This window comes from Bombus huntii, chromosome 1 (assembly GCF_024542735.1).
Source record: "Bombus huntii isolate Logan2020A chromosome 1, iyBomHunt1.1, whole genome shotgun sequence".
NCBI lineage: Eukaryota > Metazoa > Arthropoda > Insecta > Hymenoptera > Apidae > Bombus > Bombus huntii.
This window is the reverse complement of record NC_066238.1, coordinates 7,611,627-7,624,425: the sequence shown is the minus strand read 5'-3', so window position 1 is coordinate 7,624,425 and position 12,799 is coordinate 7,611,627. Positions and strand designations below refer to the sequence as shown.

Genomic DNA, 12,799 nt, shown 5'->3' with positions numbered 1-12,799 from the left:
TACAGAGCAATAGCATTTTCCCAGGGTGATAGGGATTCGTTTGACAGCATTGTTCTACGTGACACTCCATGAAACGTTCTTCTAATTTCAATGTTTATCATTGTTTATTTCGACGGAAGCTTTGTCGACTTCGGACCGTTAATTAGCAACTCGAATCTCAAGTCTCTAAAGCGGAGTTTAGGTATAAATTCGGAAGTGGTATTATCTCGTAACAAAGGCACGTGCTCGGCATTGGAGCTTCCCGAGACAGCTACCTAGGAACAGTCGCAACTGCTATTCGTTCACTTGTTCGCGTGCATTCAATAAGCCAAAAGAATACTGCATCCCACAAAGAAACTATAATGCGTACAATCGATCGCAGAAAAACTCTGTTTTCTTTATAACTAAATAAATATTCCTTAAAATTTGCTATGAATCATTAAACTATACCATTCATATATTAAAATAAAAATGTTACTTTGATGACTAATTTTTCCATTAATTCATTCGAGAAACGAAACAACCTACTAAAGACAAACGTTGGTCCTAATATTAAAATTTCAATTACAGTGAATTAACTTTTTAACTGTACGTTACGTACAAGATACAAGACGCTTCTTTTATTAAAATTTCATAGATGGTACAAAAACATAGTACACAGAAGCGTGAATAGATGCTTCGAGAAGAACGAGTTACTAGAATAATATCGATTGCGTAGATTGATTCATTTCGTTATACGCTCATATCCTTCGCTCTCGTTGGATCCGTAGCTAGTTAGAGGCCTGTACCAGTCTGATTGCAGACAAGCACGTTGCATTCTAATGGGCAATACCTTCTTATCCTGCAACATACACAAAGCAAAGATCCGTTGGGCACGTCCATTTTTCCTCTTCCGTTTTATCTTGTTTCGTCTTTCGTAGCTAATTGTCTTATTAGGAAAAATTGAGACGATTGTCTGCTTTGCACGAAACAACGGTCTAACCACGAGTTAATCTTGCCTCTTTCATTTCTCCAGTTGTGTTCATAAAAATATAAATTTGGATAAACATCTACAATTCGGAGATCACTTATGATTACAATCATTTAAGAATAGAATCCGGAAGGCGATAAAATTTCGGCTTGTTATCTTCAATTTAATATCATCGTACGAAAGATAAGAATCGTCGTAATTCGTGGTGGAATAACAAAATTTCAGTAAGCTCTACATTGTCGAAGAACAAATCACTGGAACAGAACACTAGGCGACATCGGTGACGAAAGCTCTAGAGACAGAATATCAAGATAGCCTATAGTAATTTAAATACCGTTTTCAAATAAGAGGTCACCAAAAACCAGGACAAAATGGTTCCCTCCGTTTGGTATATATGACGTATGGTGGTTAATGGAAGCTCACAGGGTGGCGGTTGTGGAAAAACGAGGGAAAGGGAAAAGAGAGCAGCGAAGGGGTGAATAGAACGGAGATGGACGGTGGGACGATGAAGGGACGAAAGAGAAGACTCGATTACACGTCACCGGCAGCCCAGAGCCTATTTGGTCGCAATCGGTTTTTCATTACCGAAAGCTTCATCGGCTTTATACCGAATTGTACATTCGGCAAGCCCTCGTGAAACTCATCAAGATCGTACGTCCTTTTGGAACAGCGTTTCGTGACTTTCTAGCTGGTGCTGAACAAGTAGCTATTGTTTAGCTAACTCTGATAGAACTCGAATTCGAGACGCATCGAAATTCTTGGTACAATTGCTAACTCAATGGTTGTTTGAAAAAAAATATGTAAACGGAATTTTCAGAGTCTGTATCTCTTCCTTTCTCTTTTTGCGTATTGTATCGTTTGAGGAAGATTTAAAAAATATTTGATCGAGGGAAGAAATTTTAGGAAAGATGTACATATGTAAATGGAGTATTGAAGAGTATCTGGAATTCGATAATTTAAAAAATATTTGCAGCCTTTATTGTTACAATTTTCTATATTATATGGTCCACTTATATTAGGTAAATGAACAAATCCGAAATATAAATAGTAACGTGGATGGAAATCATAAGTAAATAAATTTCAATCTAAAATAAATAAATTGAAAGTACATCTTAGTAATTCATAAAGTGGTTTCGTTTCAACATTTGAACGAATATTATTTTAACCAAAAACAATGCGCATGCTGCCATCTACTCTCGATAGAATGAGTCATTGCGAATTAACTATTCAAGAAAACTAATACAGATGGCGATGACATCATCTCAATGTTTGCAAGCGTAGTACGTCTCCTATAACTCCTGTATTTAGTCAATGGTTTGACTTAGGAATACTCAACTGATTTATTATTTGTTTTTCGTGTCCCGCATAATACAAAAATAAATTGATCGTGTAAAAAATTATTTTAATATCTAACGATATAAATACTTCATATTTTATACAAAAAGAAGTTATTAATATATGTTTTACAATAACAAGTAACAAACTGATAAAAAAATCTTCGAAGTATCATGTCCAGAGAATTACTAAAACACTAATGTAAGTGACAGATAAAAATTTGAAACAATAGATATAAAAATATGTCGTCTTGGACTGAAAATGTTGCAATAAAGCAACCTATTAGGCGCTTGGAGATCCAAATTAATAACTTCAATGTGGCCATACCACATCATGTTAACTTATTAAAACGGCATAAAAGTAACATTGAAAAAGTAAGTATTAAATTAGGTTATCTTCTAAGTTTTCACGTAAGTTCACATAAATTCTTGTTGTTACAGTATCGAACACAACATGAGTGGGAAAAGATGAATAGAGAACACATAAATGTAGCTAGGATTATAAAACAGCTTAAAGAATTACTATATCAAATGGATACTTTAAGAGCTCATGTTCTCGATTCTGACATTAATCAGTTTGATAAATTAACTGGCAATGCCCGTACAAGTATCATGAATGCAATCAGAGAATATATGGGTGAAATAAAATTATATTTATATATCACTCACATCATCTGAGGTCACGGTTTGAAGACAATTTATATGTATTCGTAGAACTACAGCTGAATTTGCCCATGTCACAACCAGAGTCACCCAAAGAAGAAGATCAACCCAAAAGTCATCCACTTGACGACACATATATCCAACTCCAGAAAGAACAGCAGGAGCTGCAGCATCAGGAGGCATGTCTGCATACTTGGAACACCTTGCAAGAAGATATACATCAACTTCATCAATTATTTCTTGACTTTAACAAAATTGTTGATGTAAATTTTTTAGTTTATTCAGACTTATCTTTTTGGCTATATTATGATTTTCTACTTATATAATTAGGATCAAAAGGAGCTAGTAAATGCAGTAGAAGACAACATAGAAGTAACAAATGTGAATGTAACAGAGGGTGAGAAATTCCTTCAAAAAGCTGCTAGGTACAAAGTTACTATGTACCCTTTAGCAGGAGCTGTAATTGGAACTTGTATTGGTGGACCGGTTGGTTTACTAGCTGGATTAAAAGTCGGTGGTCTAACTGCATTAGGTTGTGGTATTTTAGGTAAGTTCCACTACCATTAAACACTCCTACAATCTGAATTCATGATATTTACATTATATATTATATATTCAGGATTTACTGGAGCATCCATAATAAAGAAAAAGGAGATAGAAATGCAAAAATCGAGATCAACGGAGGGGCACAGTTTAACTGAGCAAAAATCTGTGCAGAAATCAATATCTTTACCTGAGAACTTACAAGAAACTAAGAAGGAGTTGTGACATATGCCAAAATGTGATATTAGCGATAAGAGTAAAAGAAAAAATGCCTGCAGTGTCGTTTAGCCTCAAAACACTGATATTAATAATTCAATACGTTTTTAAAGATTTAGGGATTCTTTGTATTTATTCTGTATATAAAACAGGAATATTTTACAAATTATTATTATTATTAGGGATATTATGACTAGATATTTCTATAAAAATAACTTGTGATTTATGATAAATTTTTTTAACTGCAACACGTGACAAACCTATTAAGTTATGTGTTCAAGAAAAACATTGTAGATTAATTACGAAATTTTTTGCCGGGACCAAATTCTATTATTAAAATTACTAAGATCCTTAACAAAAATTTCTTTGATTTGCGAAAAGTAAATTTTTTTATACAATTGTATGAAACATCAGCACACATATATATATACACGTTATATATTGCATATGCTATATGCTATATATATATTGCATATAGCATATAGATTATTCTCAATAATGATATTAACCAAACAAATGCGATTAGATAGGGTTATGTTATTGCAAATATTACGTCGAAAACGTACATATATAGAAACAATTAAATACTTTTTCACTGAAATGTACTTACAATGATATAAAACTTGTGTGTTATGTTGAGCAGGATCGACGTAATGGAGCACTCGCGACGCGCCTTTTATATGCTTCTTACATGTATCGTGGTGTTTACTCAATTACAAGGTATCGAGCCAACACGAAAACCGAAAGCCTATTGTTGCTTGTAAACAGTGTCTGCAAATAAACTAATATCACGAACGAATACCGAAACCGAACTTGCAATGAAAGTTTGACTTCGTGACTGCGCATAACGAAACGTCTCGATTTACTGCGCATCGATCGTTCGAACTACCATTGACTAAGTTCTGTGATAATACACTCGAAACATATTACAGAAGTATAGAATTCTATTACTTCATTTGCAAAATGACCTATTCTATACTATGTTTGTAATTTCATAGGAAAATTTAGTTTCAATTCAAACTAGTATTATACTAAATCGATAATGTCACATGCAACACGAAAATGGTATGGGGGCAGGTGGCGACCGAAACATGGGACAAGAAAAAGCATTGAATGTCACATCATCTACTCTGTACCTCATCCATAATGATGCAATATTTTTTTCTTGTCCCAAGTTTTGAGGGTCACCTGATCTGCTTACCACTTTCGTGTCACATGTGACGTTATCGATAGCAGTGATAGACTATGCGCATAAAACGAATCTCCAACTTGCTATAATTTATTGTTATAAAGCATGTTCGATATTAACGTTTATATCATTATTTTTTAAAAATAATTTTTATTCTTTAACTGTAAAAAATTCAAAAGATTTTCCACGTAAAAGTTGTTTGATTTTATAGATAAAACATAAGAAATATTTTTCAAGGAAAAAAAGTAAAAACTCCTTGAGATAAAGGAGGAATCTTTAAAAAGTTAATAGCTTATAAAAACACATCCTAGTCTTAATTGTAAATTGTTTATTATGATATACATATGTATGTGCGGTGATATTGAATAGAACGTTTCAGATTGTGCAGATTCTGTCTGAAGTTCCTTTTAAAAAATGATGTAGCTACTGATTTGGATCAAATAAATCACCGGCAGCTAAACACTATCGTATTGTGTAAAATTATAGATATCAGTATACTTATTTACAGAACCAACTATACTTTATAAAAATTAATTTCTGACGGGTTTTGCACAATTTGTACCTTTCTATTGGAGATCAATATTTCAATAAAAAGCTACACATTCGCATCCCTTAATAAATAATTTACATTAAAAGTACAACGTATTTTTATGAACTACTAGTTTAAGTTAAAACCTGGAGTTTTTCTTTCTTTTTCTTCTCCTCAAGATATTCTTATATTTTTTTCAAGTCAACACGGTTCGACGATCATCCATTTTAATTTTCCCATTATTTATGCATATCACCGAAAAATGAAAAGGAGCCCAATTAAATTCATAATGGGGTCCTTTTTTTACAGTTTAATCGAAACTTTAATATCAATTTAATTTTTCAACTGATACCATTACATATCTTTTTAATTAACAACTTGTTACACATTTCAAGATGCAAAAATACATATACACATATACATACATATATATATATATATAGAATAAAAGAATATACACATATACATATATATATATATGTGTGTGTGTAAATTACAATTTGTGGATATGTTTTTATCTATAAAATATCTATGGCAACTCGAGTTCAGATACAATTAAAAACAATACAGATAAAGACTTAAAATCCATATCAGTAAGATTTTGATCTTTGAATTTTAATTTTGAGTATTTATCTGTTGAGGAACCAACGAATCTCAATTTCTTGCCGAGACATATTGTATCTTCACGAATTTTACTGTTATCGTTAAATAAATTAAACCTTCACGGTAAACAACGCATTCACTGTGACTAAATTAATTCCAAACCAATGCTTTTATTCTATAGGACGAGAAATAGAACAAAATAGTTTACTATTCACATTGTTACAAGTAGCATTCATACATTTAACACTGCTGCGTCCAATATTGTTTGTGCCGCATCTGTGAAAATAATTTATCCAGTATGAATGCTTCACTGCGCAATGTTAGATAACATTAGAACATTAGATATTAAAATATTAAATATAAGAACATTAGAATATTAAAAACTTTATTAATAATCGTGAAAATGTGCAGAAATTCTGGACTAGTGACATAGAGCTGAGCGAAGTCTACAATGTCTTTTACAATGTAAGCGCAAAAAGATAAGCAGTAATTGCTCGTTGCAACAAAAAGTACTATTACTCAAAACTAATGTCTTATAACAATTACTATCCAATTCCATTTTCTCTACATTTTCTTTTTTTCTCACATCTAAAATATTCAGTTGTACAAATTTCCAACGAGCATGTTGGTGATGTAGAATTATGAATTTCATAATCGGGATCAATATCTATATCGATATTATTATCATCAGTACCCTCTTCATTGAAAAATAGAGCTTCAGATGATAATGACGGCGAGACTTGTTCACGATGCGTTATCAAATCAGTGATCGAATAAAACTGTTAAAATTTTCAATTAGCTATGCCATAATAGTAATTTTTTGACTATTACCTTCTTCTAAAATAACAGTTATAAAATGAAGTGTATTCGCTGAAACTTTTATTCCACAAATTTTTGCCTAAATAGGAGAATTTTATTTTTGTAGAAGTAGAAAGGAGTTTCCGTTAAAGGGTGTTTTGGGAACTGACAATAAGATATTGGAATGCATTGTATTTTGATTTCAAAAAGAAGGCCAGATGCGGGTTCAGTTTTGTTGGCGCTTGAATTCGATACAGAATCCATTAATAAACAAAACAGTACAAAATTATGCATAAACATACACACAATCATTTCTTGTCAAATAACGGTTTAAAGAAAAGACCACAGCTACTACAAATTCACTAAACATGCTGCAAAAAGAGTAACTACTAAAATGGACTTCAAATTTGATAATAACTAATTTATTTAATTGAAAAGATATTTTAACACTAACAAATACGAAAAAGAGTATCTAGAAGTATTTCAGCATGTATATGTAAAAAATTTTTTAAGAAATGGTAGTGGGAAGGGGTAACTCGAAAATCATGAATTTTTCAAAAAATATTTTTGCGTAGTTTAATAGACACAATGAAACGAAGCAGCTTTTCTTTAACCTTTTTTTAGGTACCTTTCATCGTTCTTGTATATTTCACAAAAAGAAAAAGATTTTGGATCTTTTCAAGGGATGGTTACACCAAATCATGGCATGAAAAAATAGGGCTGTATTGCGGATAAGATAATTCACTTGTACCCAAAGAATTTTCTTAATTTTCGGGTTATATAATTGTCTTTATTGTCACGAACAGATCAGATTTTCTAATTTTTAGCAGATTGTTTAGATACATCTTCACTTATTTATAGTTTGCTTGTTGATAAAAAATTTACATTAATAGAATTTTTGTAACGTCGAAAAGAATTATGGGTTACAAAATGTAATACTCTGCAAAGTTGCTTACGTATAATTTCAAAGACTGGTATATCAGTTGCATACTATCGGCATAAAAATCACAGTTCCAAGCAAGTATAATGGAAATAAAACTTGTTAATATTGCCGATATTACTATTTTAGATCGGTACTATTTTAATTTCAATTAAGTACACTAAAACATAAAACTAAACGATATTTCCCACAAAATAGCCAGCATAAACAAGTGGAAAGTGTCCTTTCTGTGTACATATCATATATTTTCATGTTGCTAACAATAGGTGAAAACAATAAAGATAATAAAAATAGTGAAAAATTGTTCACTATATTTCTTTATTTCACAAGTATTCAAAGAGTAATTATAGATAGTAAATAAGATTAAAGATCGATTCCACACGGTGAAGATCTCAATGTAGGCTGAAAATAAAAGTCATACGATGTTTGTTCTGGAAGTTTCACTGGTCTGTTAATTTTTCAGTGATAATCAAACACAACAAGCATTAATCTCTGCAAGTGCTGAGACACAGGTGCACGAATGATGAAATCTTATCTTTCATCCAGGTGCCCGATATCTTCTTCCATTTACTTGAATGCGTTTCAGTATATATAAAGGAGTCTAACTGGTAGAAAACACATCAAGTACAACAGTCTTCCCACAAAGTGGTCAAGGTGAGTTTATGGATTGCTCTAAAATACACTTTTATAATATATCAACCATTTTTTTTACAAAACCTATTAATGATCTATTGTTTAAATGACTTTCTCAGTAAGTTAATTTTATACTTATTGGCATCCGAGCGCTTTTAATTTCAAGTACTGCAAATAGACAAATACAATTTCGTCATTTGATAAATTCTACCGAAATTCATCAAATATGTGCAAACAGAAACATTTTAACACGATCAACACTAATCCGATCTCTTTAAACACGTTAACATTTTATCCTCATTTTTACAATTGAAAATACATCTACTTTCAGTGTTTTCGCTTACCAATCAATAAAGCTTATCATTGAACTATCGTCCGTTTTACAGATGAAGCTCCTACTGGTACTGTTCACAACGCTCGTTGCGTTCGCAACAGCGAATTCTCATTACCAATCACCAAATTCGAGATTCCACTACGTTGCCATGTTACAAGCGAAAAACTTCGCCTCTGACGAACTATCCAGAGACATTCACGATTTCCTGAACCTGGTCGACGAGAACAAAATAATGAACATCGTTATGTCCTACCTGGAAGACGACGAAGTGCAGAGAGCAATCGAATACATGTACAGCGAAGCATTCCACGATTTGGTCCGCAAGGTCGAAGCTATGCCAGAATATCAGAATTTGGTGAGGTACATGGAAGACTCTGGCTTGGACATGAAAAAGGTGATCAGCAAAATCCACAAATTGTTCGGTATGGAAGACTACGTACCACCCATGGAATTCTCATCGATGAATACATTATCAAACCTTGGTGGATTGAAAGCTCTGTTCAACGCTGTAGAGGCTGCCCTCCCTTTGGACAAATTCACGGCCATGTACAATGAAAAGATGCACACCTCCCCTGCTTTCCAGAACTTCATGCAAAGGCTGCACTCCAATGAATTTCAGAGAATCGTCACCATGGTTTACCAATCACCAACCTTTCTAGACATGAGACAGAAGGTCATCAACGACGGAGTAGACCTTGTACCAATCAGGGATTTCATCGAAAAGGTGCTTGGCATTCATCTTCCCAGAGTCGACTCCCGCGCCATGTTACGAGCAGAAATCTTTGCCTCTGACGAACTATCCAGAGACATTCACGACTTCCTGAACCTGGTCGACGAGAACAAAATAATGAACATCGTTATGTCCTACCTGGAAGACGACGAAGTGCAGAGAGCAATCGAATACATGTACAGCGAAGCATTCCACGATTTGGTCCGCAAGGTCGAAGCTATGCCAGAATATCAAAATTTGGTGAGGTACATGGAAGACTCTGGCTTGGACATGAAAAAGGTGATCAGCAAAATCCACAAATTGTTCGGTATGGAAGACTACGTACCACCCATGGAATTCTCATCGATGAATACATTATCAAACCTTGGTGGATTGAAAGCACTGTTCAACGCTGTAGAGGCTGCCCTCCCTTTGGACAAATTCACGGCCATGTACAATGAAAAGATGCACACCTCCCCTGCTTTCCAGAACTTCATGCAAAGGCTGCACTCCAATGAATTTCAGAGAATCGTCACCATGGTTTACCAATCACCAACTTTCCTGGACATGAGACAGAAGGTCATCAACGACGGAGTGGACCTTGCCCCTATCAGGGATTTCATCGAAAAGGTGCTTGGCATTCATCTTCCCAGAGTCGACTCCCGCGCCATGTTACGAGCAGAAATCTTTGCCTCTGACGAACTATCCAGAGACATTCACGACTTCCTGAACCTGGTCGACGAGAACAAAATAATGAACATCGTTATGTCCTACCTGGAAGACGACGAAGTGCAGAGAGCAATCGAATACATGTACAGCGAAGCATTCCACGATTTGGTCCGCAAGGTCGAAGCTATGCCAGAATATCAAAATTTGGTGAGGTACATGGAAGACTCTGGCTTGGACATGAAAAAGGTGATCAGCAAAATCCACAAATTGTTCGGTATGGAAGACTACGTACCACCCATGGAATTCTCATCGATGAATACATTATCAAACCTTGGTGGATTGAAAGCACTGTTCAACGCTGTAGAGGCTGCCCTCCCTTTGGACAAATTCACGGCCATGTACAATGAAAAGATGCACACCTCCCCTGCTTTCCAGAACTTCATGCAAAGGCTGCACTCCAATGAATTTCAGAGAATCGTCACCATGGTTTACCAATCACCAACTTTCCTGGACATGAGACAGAAGGTCATCAACGACGGAGTGGACCTTGCCCCTATCAGGGATTTCATCGAAAAGGTGCTTGGCATTCATCTTCCCAGAGTCGACTCCCGCGCCATGTTACGAGCAGAAATCTTTGCCTCTGACGAACTATCCAGAGACATTCACGACTTCCTGAACCTGGTCGACGAGAACAAAATAATGAACATCGTTATGTCCTACCTGGAAGACGACGAAGTGCAGAGAGCAATCGAATACATGTACAGCGAAGCATTCCACGATTTGGTCCGCAAGGTCGAAGCTATGCCAGAATATCAAAATTTGGTGAGGTACATGGAAGACTCTGGCTTGGACATGAAAAAGGTGATCAGCAAAATCCACAAATTGTTCGGTATGGAAGACTACGTACCACCCATGGAATTCTCATCGATGAATACATTATCAAACCTTGGTGGATTGAAAGCTCTGTTCAACGCTGTAGAGGCTGCCCTCCCTTTGGACAAATTCACGGCCATGTACAATGAAAAGATGCACACCTCCCCTGCTTTCCAGAACTTCATGCAAAGGCTGCACTCCAATGAATTTCAGAGAATCGTCACCATGGTTTACCAATCACCAACTTTCCTGGACATGAGACAGAAGGTCATCAACGACGGAGTAGACCTTGCCCCTATCAGGGATTTCATCGAAAAGGTGCTTGGCATTCATCTTCCCAGAGTCGACTCCCGTGCCATGTTATGAGCGAAGTTCTTTTACATTTGCATTTGTAACTCGGTTTTGTGACTAATTTAGAAATGTAACAAATTGTAGTAATTTAGTTTGTATTAAATTTTGCAAGCTTACTTTATGTGATATATTGATTTCCCTTCAAAAAGGTAAAAATGCATCAACTTATCTATACTGCACATGTTGTATGTACTGCATACACTGTACATATAAATTTAGTTTGAACATATTTCAAAGAATTCCCTTAATCTTTGCAAAAGCGAAGGTAGTTTAGACTTTGTATCTGGTAGAGTACACTGGGTTGCATTATTTTATTTTCTCTCCTTGTTCATATGTTATTTTTCCTGTCTTTATCTCACCTCAATTTTACCAAATAATTTCCGTTTACCTTCCTTGAAATCTTTTCTTTCGCGTCTAGTCATCTTTCATCTTCTCTTTTTGTCGTTCCTCGCCTTGTTCGAATCATTTCTCATTGGAATCTTCTTTTCTCCTAATTGTTCTTTACATTCCATTCTTCGAGTTTCGTAGATTCGAGTGACATTTTCCTTATCTTGCGCTTTCTCAGTCCTCTAATGGCTTCCTCCTTCTTGCGAACACGCCAATGGCAAGTTCAAAGACTTATTAAAGTGTAACAATTCTAAATAGAGGAGCAGCGTGGATCAGCTTGTTTTTTCCCTTCCTGTCCTCCCGCTGGTTCTCACAGTGAAAGTTACTTTCCTTTTAAAAGTTAACGCCATGTGCTCGAACACGGTCCTTTTTTATCAAATAACTGCCGTTGCTACTTGAGGCCATTCGTTGCCCGCGGTGCTTTTTTGCTCTCTTCCTCGATCAGCGAAATTTCCGCGGCATTAACGAACCACTGTCGTTTCTAAATAAATTACATTTAAAAAAAGTTATATTTATAAAATGGGTCACTTACCAGCTTCCATCCGTTTCCGCCGGATCAAATCAAAAATCACTTTGAGATGATTCAGATAAGTAAACGAGATTTTATTCCGACCTTCTTGTCAACTTTGATCCTTTATATTTTAGATAAACTGAGGTGCGGGACAAGCTAGAGTCTATCGGTGCCGGCAACTGTCATCGTCAGTAGGACTATAGCTATATGTATTGGGTTCATCGCTATCTTTATTCTTTATTGAATTGCGATAAAATAGAAGGAGCCCTTTGTTCTCCTATGTTCATCGTATCAAATCGCAAAGAGCGTAGGAAACACTCTTTTTCATTTGTTCCATGTCGGTATTTCAGAACCTAAGGCAGAAAGTCCCATTTAATGTCACGTCTACCTTCTTCTTAATGCGTGATATACATGTATATTCAGTTCAATCATTGACTACTATAAAATCACGTTCAAACTACTGCCGCGTGTTATGTTTAAATTTCATACGCCGATTTTTGGAGTATACGTAATGTAAAGTAAGTAACCGTTCTTCAAATACAACACTAATTTAAAAACAAGGTATAGG

General features: G+C 35.1%; 2 protein-coding genes across 2 annotated transcripts; both read left to right on the top strand.

Annotated features, from left to right (window-relative positions):
- Window positions 1–2,227: 2,227 nt before the first annotated feature.
- Window positions 2,228–3,893, top strand: LOC126867336 (syntaxin-17). The gene is made up of 5 exons (XM_050621750.1): window positions 2,228–2,658; window positions 2,725–2,920; window positions 2,998–3,209; window positions 3,277–3,493; window positions 3,566–3,893. Exons 1-5 carry the CDS (start codon window positions 2,527–2,529, stop codon window positions 3,712–3,714), a joined length of 906 nt encoding a protein of 301 aa, XP_050477707.1. The 5' UTR covers window positions 2,228–2,526; the 3' UTR covers window positions 3,715–3,893.
- Window positions 3,894–6,300: 2,407 nt separating this feature from the next.
- On the top strand, window positions 6,301–11,348 carry LOC126868573 (uncharacterized). Its single transcript, XM_050624182.1, has 3 exons — window positions 6,301–8,418; window positions 8,784–9,404; window positions 10,020–11,348. The coding sequence occupies exons 2-3, from the start codon at window positions 8,784–8,786 to the stop codon at window positions 11,346–11,348; spliced, it is 1,950 nt and encodes a 649-aa protein (XP_050480139.1). The 5' UTR covers window positions 6,301–8,418.
- Window positions 11,349–12,799: the final 1,451 nt, after the last annotated feature.